This window comes from Athene noctua, chromosome 22, assembly GCF_965140245.1.
Source record: "Athene noctua chromosome 22, bAthNoc1.hap1.1, whole genome shotgun sequence".
In the NCBI taxonomy this organism is placed as follows: domain Eukaryota; kingdom Metazoa; phylum Chordata; class Aves; order Strigiformes; family Strigidae; genus Athene; species Athene noctua.
In genome coordinates, this window is record NC_134058.1 from 7437008 (window position 1) to 7462926 (window position 25919).

The 25919-nt window shown below is 47.7% G+C and overlaps 1 protein-coding gene across 3 annotated transcripts in view; it reads right to left on the reverse strand.

The window, feature by feature from the left end:
• Window positions 1-12144: 12144 nt before the first annotated feature.
• The window catches only part of PAX7 (paired box 7), a 101369-nt gene continuing 87594 nt past the window's right edge, over window positions 12145-25919 (reverse strand). For 2 of the 3 annotated variants that reach the window (XM_074924707.1, XM_074924706.1), the window contains exons 8-9: window positions 16387-16633; window positions 12145-12260 (exon numbers count right to left, since the gene is read on the reverse strand). In XM_074924707.1, coding sequence (XP_074780808.1) covers window positions 12145-12260; window positions 16387-16633 — 363 coding nt within the window. Of the gene's footprint in view, window positions 12261-16386; window positions 16634-23551; window positions 23618-25919 lie in introns of all 3 variants that reach the window. The other variant, XM_074924705.1, reaches the window with a different exon arrangement.

Below are 25919 nucleotides of genomic sequence, written 5' to 3' on the forward strand. Positions count from 1 at the left end.
CAACAAAGCAAACTGGAGACCTACCTCCCAGCCCCATCCTCCCAGTCTGTTATCCCGATATCCACAATACAGCAGAAAAAAATGCACTAATTTCAAGACACCTCTGATAAGTGCTGCAAACCTGATGGTGTTTGCCCAGAGGCAAACCTTTGGGCTTGATGATCATGGCTTTCACCTGTCTGATGCTGGCGTTCCATCAGCAGGCTGCAAAGGCATTTCTAAAGGACTCTGCTTCCCTTCTCACCTCCAGAACACGTGTAAATATATCATACTTCTACCATCTAAAGATGTTCGGTTGCGTTCCAGGTAACAATTTAACCACAGCACACACCCACCTGGTAAAATATTCCCACAACCCATTTTATAAAGGAATTAAGAAAGGACCAGTCTGATTACAGATCTTCCAAAGCACTGGGCAACATCACTAATTTTCGGCCATGGTTCATTCTCCCAATCCACTAATGGCCTTTAAGTATAAGCTAAATAAATGTGTGGTGAGGAGGACAAAGGGGCAGAGCTTGAGGCCAGTTCCAGCCCGACACACCCCACACGACACCAGTAGGTGTCTAGGTGTGGTGCTACAGACCCCCAGCAGTCAGCACCCCTATAAATCAAGGGGTGGTGGTGGAATCTCCATAAGGGCACCCTACCTACAGCCACCCGAGTATGAAATTTTACCCGAAATAATTGTCCTAATGTTCCCAAGCTGGGTGTCCAGCTCCTATTCTGGTCCCCACAGTGAGTTTTCTTGACTAGAGGGGGGGAAAAAAGGAAATTGTGGCATCACCTTGTCACAAAAAGTATTGAATGTGGGTAAACCTAGTTGAAGGAAACCTGCAGAGCGTTTAGCACCGCTCCTTTGCAAAGGCTCCGTGCAGCCGGGCTGGTGTCGGGGCCACTCTCGCCCACCCTCCTCTCCCCAACGAAGTCCACCCACTCTTTCAAACTTCCCCGTTGTTATTTCTTTTCTTCTTCCTCCCCCCTCCACGGGCAAGCGCGTGGGTCACAATTTCTCTGATTCGCCTTGTATCTCCAGCTATAAAAAGAGAACATAATGGAAAAATAATTAAAAAATAAAAGAGAGGAATAAAAAACATCATTTTAAGGGAGAAAGGGGAGGGGGGCCAGGAGATCTGCGGAGCTAGTAGATAACCAGCAGATGTGATTTTTGCAGATAAGCGTAGTAATTTAGATAAATCTGGAGGCTTTAGAGTCTTTCGCTTGCGTTCCTTTTCTTTCTGTCTGATTTTTTTTTCAATTTTATCTCACAAGTCAAGAGGAGGGGGAGTGAGAAGGAGGGAGAGGGGGGGAAGCTTAATCTTTGGGTAGTTTTTCTTTTCTTTTTAATGTGTTTTTCCCCAGAAGGTGGGATAATGTGAGCTGCTCTCCCCCCACACACACATACACACACACGCACACGCACATGCACACAGAAGCTGGGGCTATGTTTTTTAAAAGCAGCGGACAAAAATCAAAATATTTGAAAATGTATTTCATGGTAATTATGTCATATTTCATGGACTGATGCCACTACTGAAAGAGAGCCTGAATGCCTTAATTTGTATAGAAATTGTAATCATTTGTTCATTTCAAGGTGAAAATTGCATTTTTTAATTTAAATTGTATCCTGCGTGATAGTCTATTATCTAGTAAAATTGTCTCCATGTCTGAATGCCTTATATGCAGCTGCAATGCTTGTTACAAATCCAGTTATATTCATAAAAGCTTTGTCGATGTCTCGGGAAATGTGAACAGTTTCTTGTGGGTTTCTTCTCTCTCTTTTTTTCATTTTTTCCCCTCTTCCCTCCCATTCTCATCCTCCCTCCCCTTCCCCCTCAGTCTTTTTTTTTTTTTTTTTTTTTTCTCCCAGTTGAAATAAACCCATATCTACTATTAATAATAATTAGCCTGGGTATATACAAAAGACAATTCTGTGTGGAATAGGGCGAGGGACGTGCAGAAAGCATTCAGGATTCCTGCTTATTTATTTATTTCTCAGTGAGCCACCTCGAGGTTGCTGGGGAATAAGGGACAGGAGAAGAGAAAGGAGAAGATAAAGGAAGGCAATGAGATGAGGGGTGAGGTTTTATGCTCCTGTAAATAAAACTCAGCCCCAAAGGATGGCATAGGCAGGCAGGGACAGACACTCACACTGACATCAGAGAGAGATTTAAGTCATTTTGGTGTTTTGGAGATTTGGGACCATGTGGAAAGGAGGTAGAAGGTCACTTTGCTTCCAGCCCTTGTTTTTGAGAAATCTCTAATATTTTATATCAGGATACATCCTGTCCTACAGCGAATTGCTTTGATCCCCGGTGTGATTTAGGGATGCCCAGAGTCTGCCGGAGGCGAAATAAGAGTCTGAGAAGTTAACTGTGGTGTCCAACATCCCCTGTAGCACTGGTAAAAGGCCAAATTTCTTAATCTTCTGCCTTCTGCCATGCTGGCTGCATATTCAAGCTCCCTTGCTGTTTTACAAGAGGGAACTTGGGTAGAGGGAATCGCAGCTGCCCTTCTGGGCACCCTCAGCTGGGCTCTGCTGCACCCACGCAGCCCCCACAGGGAACGATCCTTCTCCCCTCGTCCCACTTTTCCTGGGAAGGCAGAGATGGATGAGACTGCATCTCAGCCTCTCTGCCTTCCACTCCTGCTTCAGCCCAAGAGCTGAGGAGGCCCCACCTCCCAGCACCCAGCTTTTCTGGGAAAACTACTAAAGTAAGTCAGTTTGAAGTAGAAATGCTGGAAATACTGGCCCAAGGATGCACCGCATTAGGGGAAGACTGACAGGAATGTTACAGGAATGCAGGATGAGCTTGCTGGCTAGTGTAAAGAAGAAAAATCAGTTAAAATTCTGGGCTGGTTTGCACCAGGTGAGAATGTGGCCTGCCCGGGACAGGATATTAATTATATTAATCCTTAAAAAAGAAAGAAATCGGCCTCACAAGGAAATCCTTTTTCAGTCATTTAATTCCCTTTCATACACCTCTCCCTGCTCAGAATACCCTGATTTTATGCAGGTCCACAGCCTATTATAATAAACTTCTCTACACCTATTCTGAAAAGAAATTGCTCATGAAATGCTGTAAAGCTGAAGGCTGCTGAGCCAAATTTGCCGGCACAGTCACCGTCTGACAGTAGCTATAACCACTGAGACGAGCAACAACAGATCTAAACACAGGTCACGAGATGGGTCTGACCTCTGAGCCAGGCAAACATCCCCCGAGGATTAAGACTTGGAAAGAGGGTGTGTGTGTGTGTGTGTGTGTGTGTGTGTGTGTGTGTACAAAAATGCTGTTAGCATGACGGTTTGTGCAGGGATGCATTCGGTTAGGCATGCTTTATGTGCACGCGTGGGTGTCTTAAGATTTCTGCAATCATGCCTTTTGCAGCTTCATCTGTAATCTCCCCAGTTCATCAGAGAGATTTAGCAGGTGTAAATAGCTAAAATACCCATCGCTGAAATACAAGGCGGGCCCTGCGTCCAGGGAGATGTTGTAGGGCAGGAGGCACGGCTCATGGAAAGTGATGGAGCTGGAAAGAAGCAGGTGTAACATGGAGGAATTGTCCTCCCCAAAAAGATGTGTCTGTGCACTCATCACCCCCTCAGCCTTGCCGGCCAACAGGTTGTCTCTGCTCTACACAAGACATCTGAAATAATTTCACTGGGGACTTACAGCAGTGTTTGAGTCAGAGAGGAAAGGCTGGTGTTTCCCAGTGATTTGAGTTCCTGCCATAAGTAGGACCTAATGAGCACAGGACGGGTGCTCTGCACTTCCCAAAAAATCAAGCCACTGATGCCAGTTGGAGCTGAGCAAAAATCACGAGCGGGTTTTAAAAGTCTTGGTGTGTTGCTTTAAAGAGCAGGGACTGGTGTTTGGAGAGAGAGATGGGTGCTTGGGCACATCTTCCAAGTTTACCTTGTGACTTTCCAAAATTAGGTACCACCTGCACACTTTCATGGTCCCTGGATCTCACGTTCAGAAGGTGTTTTCAGCATTAATACGGAACAGAACACTAAAACACTCCAAAAGCTCTCATAGCATTCACACCTTGCAGGGTTAGACTTTCTGCCTCTCTCTTCTCTAACAGTTACCAGACCCCAATTGACATTTGGGGTCTGGTCAGTCGAGACACAAACTAAATTCAGGACTTAAACCACCGTGATCCTGCGTAAGTCACTCAACCTTCACCTGTTTGTCAAACAGCTTTTGAGACCATTATGTTACAGTAGTGCTGGAAAAGGTAACATGATGGAAAAGGGGGAGTATTAAAATGGTTTAAATAACTTTTTCTGAAGCATTTTCATTTTATAATAAGGACTTTTTCCAAATTATTTTAATTATTCCATTTTTAATAAAGAGAAAGGAAGAAAATTTTCGGTTTCTTTAGTTTTTAGTTAAAAAAAAAAAAAAAAAAAGGTTTTAAATCACAGCTTAGAAAGGCAAAAATGTTTTGCTTTCCCTTCCAGGTTGTTCTTCTCTTTTCTTGCACACCTTTTAAAATGAAAAAGAAACAGAAAAGTGGAAACAACCTCAACATTTAAAATACCTTAATCTATTCCTCATATTTCCCCTGAGAAAAATATTTGTGAGAATGTCCAGGAAATTAATGTAAATATATTCAACTTTTTATTTAGTAATTCAAAAGAAAAGTGGTAGTTACTCTGCCAAGTGCTTTTGCCCTCCAAAACTACACATCATTGAGATTGTTTTTATATATATATATATGTATATGTGCTCTGTTCTGCTTGCTTGGTGTTGGACTGTCCTGCACTTTCTCCAGCAGCCGAAGGCAGAGCTGCAGGGCGATGTGCAGGGGGGGGTTACGGGGAGCCTGCGGGAAGCGCACGGCTGCTGGCTCAGGTCACAGAGACCTGCGGAGGGGTTTGCTCCAAGGAGTACGTGTGAAATCAAATTAAAAGATAAAAACCCGAAATAAAAAGCAGAGCAGGATAGGCACAGAGAGTTAGAACCCGTCAGGGCAGAGGAACAGCCCCTCTCGGGCAAGAGTAGGCAGCACCTGGGGTCAAGGCCAACAAGACGGGACCAACACGGACACGACGCAGTGACCGGGGTCAGCACCCCGTCCCCCAGCCTGTAGGATGCAACGCCATTGTAAAAGTTAGCAGCTGGTGTCAAATTGACTTGAATTTGATTTATCACCGGCTTATCGGCAGATTAAAGTTGATGACATCTTAGAGCCGTAATTGACCGGTGATACTTGCAGCGGGAGCGGTATCGGCCTGAGCAGCTCCCTCGTGGGCTAGCTTGCGCCCTTGATGTCTTTCAGAGGGCAACGGATCGACTCTGGCAAGGCCTGGGAAATATCCTGCGCTCCTCAGATAAGGTTTGAGTCGTTAGGAGAGAGGACGAGGAGCTCAGGGAACAGTTGAGGGCAGTGTTGAAACGCTTGCGACTGCAGGGCCAGCGGCAACAGAGCCTGAACGTGACCATTGCCGGAGCAAAGTCATTTCTGGGAGGGCTGGCGAAGAAGCACAAAGCTGTTACCTTTCAGCAGCAGGCCAGCACAGATTTAAAAACAGGGACGTGGCTAGAAATAATATTGTCCTGTTTTAGGGCTCCTGAAAAATGATGGTTCCTTCCTCCTCTGACCCTTCCACGTGCGAACGCAGAGTGTGGTTGGCTTGGCCACCACCAAAACATGCTGGCTCCAGGGTGAAAATCAAGTGCTGCTAGCAAGTGCAGATCTAAGGTGGGAAGGGGGGACTTTGGTGCGGGTAAAATTTGCAGATGCCAGATATAACTCCCCCAGGACACAGCTAGGAAGCTGGGGCTAATGCTCCTGCTAACACTCCTGCTCTGACGGCTGAAGTCGGTTACGGTTCTTACACAAAGGCGAGCCTCTTGGTTTCATAATTATCACCAAAAAAGGGTTTTTTTCTGACAGCGCAGTGCCCTTGGCATCTTGCAAGAGCAGTGGTTTCCAGCCTTTTCCCCATTTGCGAAGATTACAGGAGACCTGTAATATTTTCTAGGGTTCCTGATGCCCTCAGAGCCCACCAAAGCTTCAGCCTGTGAGGCCCCTGCGTGCCCAGAGCTGCCCCAGCCGGGCACCCCCCAGACCGCTGCCCCACCGCAGACCCATCCACTGGCTTCTGCGTCCCCCATTTTCCCATTTTCCTCCCAGACATGAATTCTCCAGGCAGTGGGGACACATTCCACACGCAGGAGCAGGAGTGGGACAGAGTCACAGCTTCACCCGCACTAGGACAGGCTCCGCTGCCCCGCGTTTCTTTTTCTAGGATTGGAGGAGGCTTTTCCATCTCAGTGAGGGAGCCTGATATTTTAGCTAAAAGGCTTTTCCCCCCCGATGGAATGGAAAGCTGTGGCCTGGGTTTTTGCATCCTGCCTAACCTGAAGGTAGTTTTGCTGGCACTAAGAACAGCTTCAGAGCCCAGCTGTGCCCTGGGGTCTGCAGAGGACACAACTTCCACTGAAAATCTCTGCCTAAACCCAGGGCTCTGGGCACTGGCTCTGCATTTCTTCATAGTACCGAGGGCAGCAGGACAGTGTTAAGAAAGGATCTTAGCGGGCGCTTGGGAAGGGACTAACTCTGAAGCTAGCCATGACCAGCAGCGGGCACGTGGGGTGAGGACCACTGGTGTGAGCAGAGTTTGCAAATGCTAAAGCCCTTGTTCCTCTGCTGAGCCTTCTCCTGCTGGCGGGAGAGTCCAGGCTGGCAGGTTGCTGCCCCTCTTGCTCACAACAGACAAGCGCAGCAGCAGCATCTCATCTCATCGAACCGTGATCTCATCTGGGTTTTTGAAGTCACTTAGTTCCCGTGGACTGATCCCTTTGGGTTGAGAGGCAACCCAAAAAAAAAAAAACCCAAACCCCAGAGGCTAATTAGGCTAGTTTCTGCGTGCGGATATTCGTCCAGCACGCCTTGGATGAAGATCAACTTATTTTACAGAGAGCCAAAATGTCTTCAGATGGGAACAGCTTTTGAATTCAGTGCTTTGTTTAAAGGCAAAATGCTTTATGACCGATCGCCGAAGCCCCGAGCCATGTATTCCTCCACAGAGTTTCAAAATATTTTTCCGCTTGTTGATGCTGCGCTTTGGCATTTAACGAAAGCCAGGTGCCTGCAGAGCTCGGAGTCAGCGCAGCAGCCCGGTCCCACCCTGGCCTGCGCAGCCTGCCTTCCTCTGCCCCTGACATAGCTGGCTGAAAATGAATGCATAAAGCAACGGTTGTATTTAGAACAGGCCAGGTAATTGTTCTTCCCTCACGAAAAGTCACAGTGAAATTAAATGTTTTATTTATTTACGTAGTTTTTCCACGTTTTCATTAACGAATGAGGCGCGCGATTTTGTTTCTCAGCGAAAAACATCTGTAGTTCGCATGTATGTGTGAATATTTTTGATTTACCAGCTTTCCCCTTTGTGCTTGGCACGCTGCAGAGTGAGTTAAGCAAACAAGCCACCCAAAGCCACTTTTAATCCTTTTTTTTTTTTTTTTAATGTATAACAGTTATGCCTGAGTTACAGAGAGACACCTACAGGCAGCAGGTAGTTAAAGCAAATACCAGTTTCTCTTTCTACTATACTACTCCATATAGCTGAATAAATTATGGTGCGATTATATATATACACACGCACGCACGCAGGCACGCAGGCGCACACACACGTACTCACACGCAGGCATACACATGGAGCAAAATGGCTATGAGTCAAACACAGAAGCAACATATCCGCAGTTACTAGGAATAAGGAATGTCCTATAGTGCTATGTAGATATTCCCCAGGTGGGTATATGGAGGTGTTAGGGATGACGGGTTAGAAGCATTAAATACACAAAGTCTCTGAGCGGCAGGAGCCAATCTGCTGAGTTACTTGGACACAGTGAGGAAATGTCCATGTTGTGGTCTCAGGATGGCGCTGAGAGGTGAAGGCAGGGGCGTGGGAGGGGCGTGGGGAGGTAAAAGAAATCCACTCGGCGTTTTTCCTTTCCCCCAAGGATGTCAGTTCTCGTCTGCAGACATGGAAGAAACGTCGACCTGAGAGAACGTCTCTGGAGTGCGTCCCTTCGCTTGGTGGTTTGGTTGGATGAGGTGCAGAAGGATTTTTGGGTTCCCAGGCACCCTCGGAGTCACCAGAAGTTGAGGATCTGCTCAGTCCCTCTTGGGTCTGCTTCGAGCAACCGCGACCGCAAGTTCTTCAGGGTCCTGCTGTCCAACGCTCGTCTGCTGCCGATTGCTACTCTTCCATGCTCGGTTTTGTTTCGCCTTCAAGGCACCTCCCTCTGTTCTGTACCCCCCTCCCCGTCCCACCCCATCCCCTGAGTTTGTCTCTTTTCAGCAGAACTGAGGTTGGCAATCCATAAAACAAAACAAAACAAAAAATACTTTGACTTTCATACATGAACGTACCTTAAAACAAAACAAAGAAACCAAAACAATCCCCAAATCAAACCCATCCCACCCCAAAGATTCTGGAATGTATTTTGAAAACACACGATAGGCAAATTTCTACAGTTCATCCCCCCTCCCCCCCCTCCCTTTTTTTTTTTTTTTTTTAACTAGCACGGCACTCACTGTGTTTTTAGTATAAAAAAATGTCAACTTTCTATAAACATACAGCACATGACCAAATTTCCAACTAATGTACAAAGTGCGACCACGAGGGAAAGGTCAGAGAATAGCTATTTGCGCTAGCATGGGGTGTTTTTCATATTCCTCTAAGAACTCTATTTACAGCAGTGCCCGGGTGTTCACGGACTTTCTGGTGAAGGTAATTGGCAAATAGGTTTCTACAGTGCTCCCTCCTTTTTAATACTTTTTACTTTTGGGGTCCTGCACTCTGCACTGAGCTCAGCTGAAGTCCTCCTCGACAACACGCTCGCGACGAGGACCAACTGTCCGCTGTTGAGGGATGCTTGGGAGAGGTGTACGCACGCACCGGAGGAGAGAGAATGGCGGGGAGGAGAGAGCTGACAGGTCTTTGCGAGTGGGAGCAGCGGACAAGCAATTCTCATGACAAACTGAAACTTTCCTTCTAGTTTAGCAGGCAGCGAGGAATGCATTTGGTCAGAAATGTCAGTGTAAAGAACAAGGGATTGCAGATCTCGGGGCCATCTACAAACTCCATCTTCCAGTGGCAAGGAAGAGGTAGATTTGAAGATGCTCCCAGGCTGGGTGATTATTGGCATTTGGCCTCTTATTAAATGCAGCAGGCAAGAAAATCATCTGCTCTGTTGTTTTAGCAGTTGGCTCAGAAGGATACCGAGACACAGGAGCAAATTCAAACAGGTGCTTCAGTCATCAATCCCTGCGCTGGTGTCTACCATGGAGACACCCTCTCTCTCACCCTCCACACCCAGTGCAGGTGTGGCTGAAGGTCACTGTTACTGGGAATGACATTTAAGCCAGGACTGGAATTCAGAAGGGATTTCTTCCTTAGATCAGCTCTAAAGCGTAAACAACGTAAACCAGCATATTTTGTCGCTTTCTGAGATCTCAAACTGGCTCGAAGCAGGGAGAGATAACGTGACTGGTCCAAGGCATTTGGGCTCTTCAGTTACCTCAAGGAAATTGGTACCTTTGGCCTCACCTATTCATCCAGCTGGAGGTGCTATGCATTGCCCTGAGAAAAGATGAGAAGAAAGGAAGCTTCAAGTGCTTCAAAAGCTTCGTGATCCAAGGAAAGTCTTTTACAACTAGAGGGAAGCTTTATGTGTGATACAGCTGGACAAACAGCGACTGAACTGGGATCCCTGGAACATAAATGACAGCAACACAGCCTCTGGATGCAGATGTTGCCCTGCACAGCTCTCCTGCACAGAAACATGCATGTGAGCACGTGAGAGGCCAAGCTAGTGTATGAATATGCTTTTAGGGCTGTAGAGCAGGCTCTGTCCCAGCCGTAAAGCAAAGTTGATGAAAGCCAGATGTGGCTCAGAGAGGATGCTGAGCAATGTGAGAAGCACAACTCTGCTTTGGTCAGAACAGGTACTTGTCCACATGGCTCAAGAGGAAGTGGCTTGGTGGTTCGTGATAAATGATGCTGGGGCAAGGCAGGGGATAGTTCCCCAGAAAGATGTTGTTTCAGCTGCAAAAACAAGATCAGATTATTTGAGAAGAATGGAAGAAGCAACAGAAGAGAGCACAAGAGAAGTGTCTCCTTTAACAACCTAGGAGCACATGCTAGACCAGAACTCATCCAACTTCGTGGTCCCCTGTTATCAACAGTGGACAAAAGCAGACATCCATTATCCTAAAGAAGACGTATAAAATAGTAAGTGTATTATAAACCCTAACAGTCTGTGGATGACTTCAAGTGCTGTCTGTTGCCATTGGACTTCACACATCAGCTGCTGGCTGGCACAGGTTCAGTGCATCGGGGTGGTTATCTGAGGGGCAGCTTTCCTTGCCCTCTCCAGGGCAAATTTCAGTGCATTCTTGAAGTGAGGCCTCCCAACACAGGAAGGTGAGGGGAAAAAAATGTATAATATTAGACATCTGCTTAAGAATCATCAAGGATCATCACCACATGCAAAAGGGAAATTATTTAAAACCTGTGTGGGTCATGACTTAGCAATACTCTCTTATTGTTGGCTGCTTTTATCTGAGCAGTGTGACGAGCAGAATCATGAGCTGATACAAAAGCGAGAGCACTGGCTGCTACAGAGAAGTGGGGTGATAAACCCAGAGAACAAGATCTGTCTTAGAGAGAGAAGGGCTCCACCACCAAAATGAAAAGCAGAGGGAAAGGACTGAGAGACTGAGTTGTACAGAGTAGTACATGAAATGAGAGGAGTGGGGGAAGAGCCGGGAGGATGGACAGGGGCAAGCATCTCTCCTGGTAGCTAGAAGACAAAGAATGCTGTTGGTAAGGTAAATCTTTTCCTGCAGTACAACTAGGTGCAATGTTGCAGCTGAGAGCACCTTTCCTTCCCAGCTGCTGTTAGAAAGGCTCTTCAGGTCATCTCCCTCTGACTCCATGGCCACATCCATCTCTCAGTGAGAGGCAGCTCTGGGAAAGCACCTTCAGAACATGCACCATTTTCTTTCAGGTGGCCTTTTACTTGTAGAAGAACCTGGTTTTGCACACTGACCCCTCCGAGCAGGCAGCTAACAAACACCTCTGACTCTTCCCTCTCTTGTCTTTGTTCTCATGGCCAGCTTCTCTCCAGCTGAGTGAAAGAAGGGCCATGGACAGTCCTCGCCCTTCTCAACTGGATGGGCAAAAGCTCCGACGCCATCGGGTGTATCTGATGCCCTTCCTCTGTGCATGCAAGGCCAGCGTTTGCTGTCGTATCTCCTGCTGCTGTCTGATGCCTGTGTCTTTTCAGTGGTAATCAGGTCTAAATTGGTCCCTAGGAGGAAAAGTAAATGTTGCTCGTGCCTGTGCCCATAACCTCCAGTCCTCGTGCAGCAATTTACATTTACACTTTCCAAAGGTCCCAGGCTGGATGGACTTACATCCTGCCCCTGCTTAGCAGCAATCTGGCCTGCTTCGGCCCTGCTTTGGGAAGCCATCAGTGAGAACAGAGGGTAGAGTGGGGTTGGGGAAATTTGCTGTCACTTTAATATATGTTTTTCTGGTTTTGTTTGTCTTTGTGGTTTTTGTTTTTGTTTTTTTTAAACAAGTTTTTATATTTGGTCCATAGGTCTTCTGTGGTCCCGAATTATATCACCCTTAATGATCAGCTTGGTTATTCCTTCCTATACAACATTCACCAAATTTACAGAAATGGAAAGAAAAGGAAACAAAATGAAACATTTCTTTTTTTACAAAGAAAGAAAAAAGATTTGGCTTTGACTATGCCAACTACCTAGATCAATGGAAAGTCCTTAAATGTGGGCAAAATGCCATGGCCAGGTAGGTTACAGGGAGGGCATGAACTCAGGGTTAATAAATGTACCCAACCCGTTGTCTCTGGCCACAGGAGGAGTCAGGTCACAGAGGCCAGGCTTTGCCTCTGAGAAGGGTGCTCTGGAGGAGCTGGACACTTGGAGAGCCCTCCTCCTCTTCCCCGTCTCCTTCACAGCTCAAGTTGGTGCGAGGTGGAAGGGAATTGGGAAGGAGTAGGGTCCGGGTACAGGTAGATCCCTGGAAGGCTGGTGGTGTTTTCTCCAGTGGTACCAAGTTGCTGGAGTGGGTTGTTGGCACAGTCGGACTCTTCAGTAAGCTTGGCCTGTCTCTACTGGTAGGAGGCCCAGAACGGCTGAATGTTCTCCCAGCTTCATCCTACGCTGTGTAGACAGACTCACGTTCTTGGCCAAATAATCAACAGCGGCTAAAGAGGAGGGGAAAAAAAAAGGAGGGTGAGAAAACAGCACACCATTAGCATTTAATGGAAATGAGGCTTTCAGCATCAAAGGGCGTGTAACCAACAGACCCCACAGTCTTACAAAGAGAGGCCCGTAGCAGTGGTTGTCACAGACACGAGGGTCCTGATGCACTCCTAGCAGAGTGCAAACAGACGATATAAGGAAGAAATTTTAGATATAAGGAAGGAATTCTTCCCTGTGAGGGGGGTGAGGCCCTGGCACAGGTTGCCCAGAGCAGCTGTGGCTGCCCCCTCCCTGGAAGGGTTCAAGGCCAGGTTGGACGGGGCTTTGGGCAACCTGGGCTAGTGGAAGGTGTCCCTGCCCATGGCAGGGAGGTTGGAACTAGATGGTGTTTAGGGTCCCTTTCAACACAAACCACTCTAGGATTCTAGGATTCTATTGTGGTCCTGCCAGAAACACCTAGGTAGGTCTCCATGGACCTACTGAAAAGAGCTACAATTTCTACTTCTGCCACATAAAATGGTGTTTCCAGGGGAACTGCCTGAGGCAAGCCTGAGCAGAAAGCCAGCAGGATAAGCCTTCCAGCCTCACCTCCCTGTATCATCTCACGGTGTCAAAGCCAACTCCTTCACTCAGTAGTGCTGGTGTAAATGATTCCTGAGATTTCAGACAAAACTCACCAAGTCTGGACAGGGCTTGAATCTGACTCATCTGCTGTGTGCTGACTCATCTCTGGGAGCTCTCCTGCCTGCATTCATCCACCCTTCCTAAGGGAAATCGCCTTGCTTATCTCCATCTGGGTGAGAAATGCAGCCACAACTCCTGAGGCGATGTGTGAACCTGTATCCCAGCTCTCCTGCCTGCCCCATGGTCTGAGGGGGAAGAGGACTGGGGCAGGATGGTGACATTGCTCATTAGCTGAGCTTCAGTCAAAGTCTCTCCCTTTCACTAGCTTTAATGTCTCAAATTAGATTAATAAGGAGCTGGCAGGAGATGTACAATCGGTGCCAATGAGTAAACAAATTTCAGCCATCAACATCTTGTCAGACGCCTGCCCCAGAGGAGGTCCCTTCCAGACACAAATTCTTATTAGACTTGTCATATCTATTAGAATTCCTTTCACGCTTCTGCGTTCCATCACCGGCATCATTAACACAGCTCCGGCCTTTGGGAACCGCAAGGACCACATCAATCTGGCATCCCTGCTCCCCACCGGCTGGGACAGCACAGGCTGGAAGCGAGCAGCCTCGGCACAGGGTGAGTTATCCGGGGCCAAAGCGAGGCCTGCCTGGGAGCATGGCTTCTGCTGGGGACAGAGTCTGAAAGAAGCTGAGTTGGGCGAGCGGAGCTGGCATGCTGGCTAGTGCTTCTCAGGATGGGGAGCCTGGGGGAGCTCGACTCCAGCGCTGGGCTCGGTAACGTGTCAGGGTGCCTCTAGCATCAAGGGGGGGTGTACACAGGATTAGACCCCAAGCTATGGCTCTAGTCCAGACCTTTTCAGCTTGGTCCCTTGGTATTTCAGGTAACCACATTAAATAATGTCTTTGAGAGGCTGTAGGTAAAGAGGAAATTTGCTCCTCAGACACGCTGCACGTGTGTGTGTTTGCGTCTCTGTGCTTTGGGTGAATTCAGATGGGTGTTTGGGCAAGGAGGGAGGTGAATGGTCAGAGCTGGTCATCCTGCTCTGGGAAGCAGCCAGCAAAATGAAAATTTGACGGCAATCCCATCCTTCTGAAAAGAACGCACAAAACTCCTGATACTGCTTCTTGTGCCGGTGGGGAGGGTTCAAAGGCACCAGGTTATCCCATGCCGGAAGGCAAAGATACAGTTTGTTGGTTTAATACAGTGGAAGCCAAAATAAAACTAGAAACTTTCTGAAAGTACTCTGGATGTTGGTTTGCTGACGTGAGAGAGAAAGTGTATCTGGTTTTAGTGATTCTAAAACAGAGAATAAGGAGGAGAGAAGTGGGGAGAGAGAGATTGTCTGTTCACGGCCTATGAAAGCTACAGATTTCCTATTTACAAGCCCTGGCTATATCCCCTATTATACAGAGCCTGCCCCCATCATAAAAAAACCCCATTTTTATTATATCAGTATTCACTAAAAAGTGTTTTGGTCCTTTTTTGCCACATCACAGAAGAAAGAAACATGATTTGAACTAAACATCAATAAATAATGATCTTGCTTGTGGAGGTCTCCTCACAGCAATAGGTATTGAAACAGCATTTGAAAAGCAGCAAAGAATTTAAAAAGCAGGAGGAATTAGAAGTATCTGTTAAATACAACATGCACTGAGAAAGACAAGAAAAAATGTTGTATATCAAGGTCAACTTCATGTAAATGATTGCTCTAACAGGACTAATTACCAATGAAAACTGTTTCCTCGCATAGAGATTATTATAAATGGGGCTCATTACAGAAAGATTTATAGTGAAGTGGATTTATATAGTGCCTGTACAGAGCTGTAAGCACAAATATCTATACCCATACATGCACACGTGAAGAATTTGCTTCTTAACGTAGATCCCACCTTCGAACAGCTACAGCTGGTCTGTGCTGCCTCTGCCATGCAGCGTGGCATTGGCTTTGGCTGTAGGACTTGCCATCACGCCGGGAGTGACTCCAGCTCCCAGCCCTGGGAAGCAGAGGCACTGCGGATGGTGTGTGATGGTTTCTCCCCTCTCTTCCTTGTCCCGGCAGGGAGAAAGCCTTCATGAACTGTTACCTGCGTGTCTGTGGGCATGGGACACCTCTGGACTAACTGTTGACCATGCAAGACTTGCCACTGGGCACAGAGCCGGTGGCAGCCTGAGCTCTCTTGACTATTAACAGGAAAAAATTCCTGTGCTGAACCGAGCCCAGTGGGCTCTAAACTGGACTTGTGAACTGAATGGGTGTCCAGCAGAAAAGAGGGAGCTGTGTGACAGAAAGCAGGGAAGAGTGGGCAAATAAAACATAAATAGGGCTGCGTGAGCAGTTTTTCATCAGCACAAGGAGAGGCCCAAATAAAAATTCCTGCAGCAAACCCAGACAAACCCTTCTTTCTCTTTCCTCCTCTTTTGCTGGTCTCTCTCAGAAAACATAGCTCGTCCTCCTTATTTTATTTTTTACACACATGGGTGTGACTAACGTCTTGCCCAAGGGAATCTTTATTGGAAATACATGGTATTGGAATTTGTTTAAGATTTTTATCAATAGCACGTGTGTCCAGCCTCACATCCAGAAGCGAGGGGAAGGTCAAGGGGTCACAGATCAAACTCCCGAAAAACAAAAAAAGGAGGGGTGGGGGGAAGCTGCTATTGATCCCGTCTGCCGCCACAGCCGGTTCTCATTTAGCTGTAGAAGTTAAAGACATTAAAGGGCTGTGACGGAGAGGGGAATAAAAAGCCACAGCCAAATGGAAGGAAAGGTCACTGAGGACAAGTATGGGCAAGCCGGAGCGCTCCCGGAGGAAGAGGATGCACCTTTAACCCTCTGCGGATCACTCTCTCACAACACCACACTTATTATTAGTTTAACACCGGCAGGTGAGCCCTTTGCCAGGCTTGCTGGTGTTTTTGTGACCCAACCATGCTGGAGGAGAAACAGACCCTCCCAGGGTCCCTCTGCCTTTTGGGTCTGTGGTTTGGGTTTGGGATTACAATTCCAGTCTCGCTTTTGCAGAACCACAGCCCACATGACAGGCATCGGCTTAGCGTATTTCACAGCAACCTCTGAGCCTGTCCTGACCTTACGGAGGGCAGGAGAGGAAGCAACACACATAGTTCTGCATCAGGAAGGGATGGAATTAAAATCCCAGCTTTCCTTTGGCTGAGCAGGGTGAGCATGTCGTAAGACTTTTGGAGAAGTAAGGATTGGAGAGGGGGAAGGAGAGAGGTCTGGAAGTTGTCTTTTTCTAATGGAAATGTTTTACCTAAAATATTTCATTTGGGACTCTGGAATTGGCCTGCAGGGGTGTCGGGAAGGTTGTGTGGAGCAATCTCCATCTGTGTCTGGTGAGTAGATCCCCTTTTTCTCTCTAGATGGACAGATTTCCATGGAAATCCCTTCCAATACAATATCCATACCTTCTTACATTCCCTCCCTCTCTTCTGTTCCCTGCGCAGGGGGAATACAATCAGTGCACTTACTTTGTCCGTACTGTCCATACTGGTAGCCAGCCACCGGGTCCACACTGTAACTGGTGGTGCTGTAGGTGGGAGGACAGTAGGACTGAGAAGTCGGGAGGCTGTCCACAGACTTGATGGAGTCACTCCGCTGGCTGCAGCTGGCAGAGATGGAGTTGGTGGTGTCCAAGCCACCGTGAAGGGGAGAGATGGAGAAGTCAGCCTGGGGTTGCGGAGGAACCCCGCTGGGGTTGCTCAGGATGCTCATCACCTGCAGAAACACAGGAGACAACATGTCAATGCCTGCGGGAGAAAGTGCAGTTGCCTTCATGCACACCAGGGAGAAACAGTCTACATATATTGGTGCTCTATCAGTACAATACACAATATCAATATAGGTTTGGGCAGGCTGGAGGATGAAGGCCTGCTTCCACCAAGTAACAACAGATGGACCCCACAGTTTGCTCCTCTGTGTCTAAAGCTTTACTTGAAACACCTTACTAAGGCTAATTGAGAAGTTCCTTCACAGCACACTCAATCTTTGGTCTTTCTTTGCTGACCTGCCAACAACGCTGGCTGTGCCCTTCAGAATGAGCACTGGAGAAAGGAATTTTGGGACAACAGTTTGGGACAAACCTGCTTGACACACGCTGCCATGAACTAGCATCCCCTCCCTTCCTACACACAGCCCTCACAGAAGAGGAGACACATAAGACAGGGAGCAAAAATCTATATTTTCAAAAAGGGATGCTGAAGACAGCCCCTTTCTTGGGAGGACTGAGTGGGGCTTGGTTTGTAAAGGTCCCTAACCAAACCAGATGCAAACCTTTTCTGGCTTTGATGCAGATTCAGCTTTAGGTACTGAAATGTCAAAGTTCTCTTTACTCTCAAATGTTAAAGGATAACAAGTCCTGGTTCGGCTCATTTCAGTGTAGCGCTTGGTTTGAAAATGTAATTAAATTTGCACACAAGCGATCTTCCTGCTTTGAGACCTGAAACAGATGAACTTTTTTTTTTTCCTTCTTTTGCAGCAAAAATGCCAGATTTGTTCCTGCGGGTGAGTTTGGGGTAAGCCGGTGCCTACAGGCCTTCACACAAGGACCCTGATCCCACCAGCATTTTAATGCAATTGCCTTCTGCAATCAGCAAAATTACCCCCGGGCTGCCAAGTTAAGAGTGTAAAGAGTTTGCAGAAGCGGGCCGTGGCGAGGGAAGGAAGGGAACTCCTGATGCCTCTCGGTTGATCTCGGCAGCCGCCGCAGGCGCGCCATGCTGTATTTGTGCCGGGGAAGGGCGGGGGGAGAGGGGACAACCAGTCACCTCGGGGGGCCAGGCCAGCGCTCAGATGCCGAGCGGCTGAAAATCTCCGAATTTAGCATAACCTTATTGACATCAATTAAAGTGGCAAATTGGAAATATTTGGAGCCTGGCAAGTGGTAAAATGAGCCCTTTATCCCCCACCAGCAGCCTGGTGAGCTATTGTGCAGAGGATACATTCTCTGGAAGGACACAAGAGGGGTTGTATAGAGCGGCGTCTCCCCTTCCTGCTCACCCCGACACCTTCCCCATCCCCTCCTCCCTCACCTTCCTGCCGGAGTGGGGGCTTAGGCTGAATGACCAGCTACGCGCCGGCCTTTGTTTTCTAAAGCTTCTCCTCCCCCCGGAAGGACTCAGGAGTCCTGCAAAGATGCTTTCCCTTGATGTGATGCCACCTCCCGACTCAGCCGGCCTGAGATCCTTCCCAGGCATTTGTCTGGGAGGGGAATTCAGGAGCAGGGGTGGCTAGACCCCCGTGGAGAAGGAGGCGGTGGGGAGGTACTGGGGAGGGGGTTAGTTAAAAAGCCTGGAAAATCAATCTAACCCCAACCACTGAGTTTGTCTGCAGTGTGGTACAGAGACACAGGAATGAGCTTTGAACAAGCTAAGTAAAAGCAGCACAGAGCTCAGACAGGGTTCATTTACCCTCTTCTCCTTTGGGATTTTCAGCCTGCACTGTGCTTAGAGTTCACTACTGGTCCCCAAAAGTTAAAACTGGCTTAGCTGTCTCTACACCGTGGGGCAGATGGCACTTCAGACAAAGCCTAAATTACCCTCCGGACACAGCTTCTTAATCACATTAATTAAGCCTCAAGGTATCTAGATGAAGTTGTTGAGCCATAATGCTGTGCAAAATGTGCCTGTGGAACTCCTTGCCCCATGACAGCCCCAAGACTGAAAGATGAGGGGATGAAGAAAGGAAATTGCATTTAAATATGCAAGACAGAGTGGATTAGTATGAGAATAGGGCTGTCATGCTTTTCTGTGTGGATGTAAGGTAAACCTCTCTGCCTCAAGGCTTATGCAGCAGGGAAATCATGGGAGTGCAGCCTGAAGGTAGGCTTTCCAGCTGCAAAGTTATTTGTAACCTTCCACTAAAGCTGGGTCACGAACTTTGATCTGGCTCAGCTACGAACCCCTTCCAATGCCCCTCGATCCCACCAGCTGCTGGCAGACCTCCGAGCTTCAGCATCACCTTAGCTGTAGGTGTTACACCCTGCACCTCCTTGCCCTGACCGATATCCAGGACATTCGCATATACAGCAGCTACAAGACATTATTGGATTTCATTCACAAGCAGAATCAGATGTTTAAAACAATAAACATCCTTCCTGCATGTGTGAAATCACAGACGTCTGAATTATGAGTTATTTTTGGAAAGTCCGGCCCGGGCAGTGCAGAGCTGGGCCGTTTCGCCTCTCCCTGCCTGAGCTGTCCAGGTCTGGCAGTGCTGCCTGACCGCGGACGTGGTGCCCGCACCGCCAAGCCCTGCAGGTGCAGAGAAGAAATCCTGCGCTATAAAATGAAGGGCAACTGGAACCACTCATAGACCAGAGGGTTTTCTAGTGCTCTCCCTCCTGGCCATCTCCCTGAAAGAGTCAGCTGCTTTATATTACTCAGAGAAAATAAAAGGCTCTTAAAGCAAGCAGAAGTCATATTAACACTTCCGCTAAGGCCCTTTTAAAAAGAAAGGGGGATGTAAAGCAACGTTGGCAAATGAAACCCAGATTCACACTCTTCAAATTCAGAGGAGTTGAGACCGGAGAATACACTTGCACAAATCCTACTAAAGACAGTAATTGGCTTTAATCAGTCATAATCAGGACTGATTTCTAATTCCAGCTCTGCTACTGACTCACAAGGGCTTGTGCAAGTCCCTTAAGCTAGGACTCAACTCAACTAACCTTAGCCATGTTGAAGTTAAGTTTCTAGTCTCTGCTAATCCTCTAGAATCCCTCTACAGAGAGACTGACACTTCTGAAGGACAATTCATCCCATCCTAAGACCCCCTTCTGAAAAAAGACAGGCTGAATTTCCCTCTGGAAATCCATGGTGAAACATAAGGATGCCAACATTTCATCGCGATGATGCAGGGTGGTGAACGGATATGTGACTGTCGGGAGGTTGGAGAGGGGAGATGCTGGAAGGTGGCTACGCGATGCACATCCCCGCTGGAGGCTCCCGCGGAGGTCGGGTGGCTGAGTGCTGCAGCTGAACCCTGAGAGAGGCTGTGGGGGCTCAACTGAGCCAGGAGCCCCAAAGGTCTCCACTCCCTCTCCAGCACTTGCTGACCATGGGAAGCGGCTGCCTTTTCCAGGCATGCTGAGGGCAACCCGGGGCTGAGGTTCCCCTGAGACGCTGTTCACAAGGGTTTACCAGAGGACAGCATCCGATCCTCCCCACCCCAGGACACGAAGGTGTTAGAAATAACAAGAGTGAACCAGAGGTTTCTATTCCCTCCTCGCTACGCAGCCACCCAGCACGGATAACCTACACGAGCCCTCCAGCCTCGGCAGGCCCGCGTTATCTGACTTCTTGTTTTAGCTGAACAAACTCATTTTCCAGGCAACTTTTGAACTTAGGAAAGTCTGGGGCATCTGGAGAAATCCCCTCCTCAAGAATGCAAAGTCCTTTTGCCTTTTCTTTTTGACCTTGCTTTCTTATAATTTATTACTTCTTGGTGCATTATCATCACTAACTAAAAATCAATACCCACTTCACATCTGTAAGGTTTTATCTGGAGGGAAATCTGCTACCTGTCCATCACAGTGATTGACAGCCTTCCCTTTCCCCTCCCTCTCATCAGTTGTCTCTCTCCCTTTCCCCATCTCCTTTCCCTTTGCTGCTGTCCCAAATCAGTCACAGGCGTGGCGTGGGCTTGCACTTCGGGCTAAGTCAATAACAGCCATGGTGCTAGGAGCCTTCGGCCTTGTTTCTACCCTTTCCGGAGGTCATTTGTCATGGGGGAGAGGGGGTAGGGGTCTTGATGTGTTGGGGAGACCAAGGTTAATGCACAAAGACCCTCCTGGATGAAAGAACCACCCCCCCGTCCCCAGCCTCCTGCTGCCTCCTCCCTCCCCACCCTCATCTCTGCAGCTCCCCCCTGTTCCCCCCCCCCGGGATGTTTCATCACTCTCTCCCATACTTTAAAAGAAGGGGAGTTAAAAAAATGTAATTAATTCCCTCCATTTCTGAGCTGGCCCTCAGGGCCTCTGGCCGTGGAAACTGTAGCAGGGGAAATGTGCACCCTTTATGATAAACGAATGCGGCTTTGGAAAGGGAAGTGCAATTAGGGCCTTCAATCTGTGCAATCAGGCCTTCAGATTTTAGGGTTGGGGGTTGGGGGGGGGCGGTTGGGTGGGTTGGGGGGGCAGGAGGGGCTCAAGGGGCAGACAAGTGATAGGGAGAGATATCGCTTAGATCGAGAAGGGTGTGAGCGCCTCAGGGAGGGGAGAGGGATGCTAGCGGAGAAGTTTCATGACAGAACCTTGCCCCAGCAGACCTGGCTGCTGCACCTCACCCGTCCCCGTGGTCAGGAGCTCTGTGGGAAATACCAGGGCAGGCCAGGCCATGCCGGACAGGCTACAGAGCCTCAGAGTCCCCACACCTCCCGCCCTGCATCAGCAGTTTGCTTTGGGCTTGCTGAGATACCCAGGTGATGGGACCCCAGGCCCCAGACACAGCAGGCTCTCTGTCTGCTCTCAGCGAGAGCACGCTGCCCCACGGCCAGGAAGACGCAGAGGTGTTGTAAGGAGAGCAAACTCAGGCAAACAAAACGATGGGGAGGCAGGAGCCCGCGGACAGCATTTTGCAGAGTGACCCCTGATTCTGTGGTGTCTCCATTTCTGGACACCCGATTTGACACAGCGCAAAGCGTCCAAAATCAGAGACTGCCTTAGAAAAATGCTGCATTTAGAAACTGCTGAGTCTGGCTAAGTTCTGAATAAAGGGAAGACATAATGATCTGCAACTAGCTGAAGGGTGTTAACTCCAGAGGAGCTGCTGGGTGGTCCCAAAGGGATGAAAACTGGGTGCCAGGCAGAAACGGAAAAGCAAATACCAGAGGAAGAGTCTCCTGGCAGTGGGTAGTATTTCTGAGGCTGTGGTACTGCTTTCCTAGGAATGGGTAGAAATCCTCTCTGGAAAAGGCTGGAAATGTTATCAACTGAGTATTTTATACTATATCAGGCAAAAAGCTCTAGGAAATTCTCTGTTGTAGGCTGCACTCTCTCTTTGTTTCAGCCCCTGTGGTGTTAACATTTACACCACCTCCTAGGGAAAGGAAAATCTGACAGGGGCCTGATGGCCATGCTGGCAAACATGCTGGATCTTACAGATTTACTAATGACTCGGACCACGCTAACGAATGGCTCTGAGTTCCTCCATGAGGGCTTGGTCTCTCTGCTATTTGTGGTTGATTCAGCTTCTGCTCTGGGTAGGTCATGCTCTGTCCTCCAAGACTGTTGTTAGCTACTTGGTGGGGACCCAGCTTAATCTTTTCCATCTTTATTTTTCAGCCTGTTCAGCTAATCTTTTCCTTCTCTCTTGCAGGAGGCAACCCTTCCTCATATTAATGCTTTTTGATCTCTGTGGATTCATTTTCACTTGGTGGGAAGAGGAAGAGTCGATTATTCTATACATATATTAAGTGGAAACAAAATGAAGAGGTGACTGTAGGACTACTGAAAGCCGAAGAAAGAGTTGGGAGGAGATAAATACGGTTGCCCCAAAGATCTTCACTTGAAAGGAGGATAAATATATGCAAATATGCCCCTAGGTAGGACTAAAATGACTTATGTAGCAATCACTAACACTGCACTGACAAAACCAAGCAATTAATTTTGAATATTTTCTAAATCACTAGACCCAGCTGAGTTGTATCCCAATATGCCAAACCAATCCGGTAAGTACACCCATTAAATTTGATTTGCAATCTGGCCAAGGATCCAGACAGTGCTTCTCACTTCTTGCACCTAGAAAATGTCTGATCCAGGTAATTGCAGTACCTTCCATCTAATGTCACTTCCAACTAAATTTTGGAGCCTGGGGAGCCAACTTCACATTAGCCTTCCTTAAGGGTAACTTCACTGACTTCAAGCACAGTCCTGATTCACATTGGCATAAATTAGTAGGTGACTTAACTCACTATTTCTAATTTGTTGTGGGTTAAAGTTTAAGAAATCTGATGCCCCACTGCCTCATCTAGCCAGGTATTTATAATCCATCCATCACATGTTACTAGTGCTAGAGAAAAGTGTTGTGAAGATGAGCTAACACAGTCTCACTGGTCCTTCCTGCTACAGGACTCCAGGGATGACATGGCTGCTGCTGTATAGTGGTAATTTCTCATGTTCCTGACCTTCCCCATCCCGTTGGAAAACATGCGGAGGCCAGTGAAATGCCTTTCCCAAGGCCACACAAAGTGTGTCGAAAGCAAAGCTGGGAACAGAACGCAATGTACCTGAATCCTTTGTGGTGTGTGTGGGACAGATCATACCAGATCCCTTCAAAGTGGTCAGAAACGGTTACCGTGGGCCTGTGTTTGAACAGTGGTACAGTTTGGCAGCGAACAACAAACCCCGAAATATCATCAACGCCTTTCAGTGACTCAAAACATCTGAAGGATGTTTCAGTTCTACAGGGGAGTGGTCTAGAACACAGCGGGTGAAATGGAGATGAGCATTTGTGTCCTAAAATGAGCCTGTTCATTTAACAGATGAAAAACTGCCACACACTCATGATGGAGAGGGCTTGGGGAGATGCTGGGGATGAGATGGAGCTGGGGATGCAATGGTGAGCTGCAGCAAAGCAGACCAATGCAGGCTGCACAAGGGGAGGATTAGAAAAAAAAAAGGCGATGGGAAGTTATTACCTGATTGTTCAAGGCTATGGTGAGGTTCCACCTGGAGCACTGCATCTTGTTTTGGGCACCCTGCTTCTGTAGAGATGTACAAATTATGGAGAAGGTCTAAAGAAAAGTTTCTAAGCTATACAAAAGAATGGGAAGGTCTTAGCTATCAGGGTAAAAGAAATTGCTTAAGTCTGGATGGTCTGGGAAAGAGGAGTGGGCTCTTCTTGCAGTGGAAATACCATAAGGAAACCAGAAGCGCCGCAGGGTTATATATCCAATAAGGGCTGTGAGAAATCCTGCAGTAAAGTGTAATTTGGAGGGGAAGGACAGAGGCATCACTGTGAATGGGAATTACATTAAAAACTGCTTGATCTAGAAACACAAGCCACTATCCCTGGCATTAGGGCACCAAACTACTATCACTTAGATAAAAGCAGATGGCAAAGTTTTTACTAGTCTGGATAACCAGAGAGGAAACAAAAAGACATACTGTGCTAGTGCAGGCTGTTTAAAGTAAAGGGGGGTCCCACTTCTACGGGCATCAATTTCACTAACAAGCAAAATCAAGAGACATGGGCTCTCATCCCCTTCCAGAAATGGGAGAGGCTCAAGCCAAAAGGCTAACTAGTGCCTTGCCATCTTGAAACTGTCAAAGGGGTTTGATTTGCATGCGCTGCTGAATATCTCCCCTCTGAAAATGGGCAGTTTGTGCTTTACTAACCATCAACATCATTATTCATATCGTGTTACCTAAGCATGAAGTGTTTTTCCTGATTAAACTGGAATTGCTAAAATATTTTGTATAGAATATCCAAAAGAAGGCCAATGCTTCCCAAACGTGCTGATTGGCAAACTGAGCCACCCCATCCTCCTTATTTCTAGGCAGTAGACTGCATTAATAGAAGCCACCCCAAGCAAACTCTACCCTGATGTTGTTTCTCCGGTGAAAACATTTCTCTGTGAAGGCCAAGTAAATGCATTGGAAAGGAAAGTCTCCATGAGAAAATCCCTTTGTTGAGATACAGAGCATCTCTGGGCAACTTTATGCAGGTTATTAATTGCAGAAACCTGAATCTTGCTTGTAGTATTTTGGAACTCACAGAGTCACCTGGGATGAGGAAGCAGAAAGGCACAACCATGGAAAAGTGGAATTCCTAAACATCTCCAAACTGGCAGAAGCACCCAGGTTAGATTTGGCTTTGGAAATGGGCTGGGCTCGTGCCTTTTCTTCAGCACCTATTTGTCCATTCTTGGTAAGCTCAGACATGCTGATGGGAGGCAGGGAATGAAAAGCTTTTGGGGCTTGGTGAGAGATTCAAAATACCAAGAAATAAACAAACTCACATCAAGGTTTCCTGCTAAATCAGCCCTAAATCTATTGCTGTGCATTTTACCCGATGTGGATCATAGCAGCGTGGGGTGATCATGCAGCACAAGCTACATCCCAGCAAATTAAAGCTGTTTTATAAACTTCTGTTTTTCCTTTCTTCAGCAGCCGCACGCCGTCAGAGACTAACAAAGACAAAACAAAATTCACAGAAAGGTCTCCTCTTCCCCTCCTCCCTTTCCATTTCTCTCCCTCATTTTATTTTTTCTTTTTTCCATTTCTCAGCTAAGCTGATGTGTGCTCGCTCACTATCACACCCCCCGCGGACACTGGTAATGGAGTGCGGGTGCTGACTTACTGCTTCGAAACAAGATTTCCTGAGATCCTTTGAGTCCGCTCCATGCCCCCCCTTGCCTGCTTTTCTCTCTCTGTCTCTCTCTTTTTGGAGAGTGGAGGGGAGCCTCTATAAATGTGAAAGGAGCTGCACTACAAAGAATCCCCCGAGTGGCATATCCCAGCCCCAGGCGAAGCTGCTTGGTGCACTGATAGTCCTGCGTATCTGCTCTAGGACTCCTCTTTCTCTTCCCCTCCCTCTTTCTCTGATCAATCAAGGGCTGTAATCAGTTAAGGTCCAGCTTAACTGCAGTGTAAGATACACCAGTTAAGCAAAGCCAATGCCTCCAGGGTTCCCATCGTAAATACGGAGAGGTCATGGGGAGATGAAATAATCCTGATAAGTTCAGCAAGTGCAGGGCTAGCTAGGCTCGCACCAAACACTTAATAACTCGAGCTGGCAGAAGAATGGAAGAAAGGGAAAATCAGAAGCTCTTCCTATTGCCAGCGCCTCTGCTGCTTGTTTCCTTGCTCTCTCAGGTCCCTGCTTTCCCGGGGCGGGCTTGGTGGATTTTTTAAGATGAGGATTTCTCCTTTTAGCTCACCCTAATGAATGAGCAACCGAGACCCTGGTTCCGTCTGCGAGTGCCTCAGCTCAGTTTGGACCCTCTGAGGCTACCACAGGGATGAATTTTTGAAGTCAGGACCTCTTTTTCCCTCTCCCGCAGG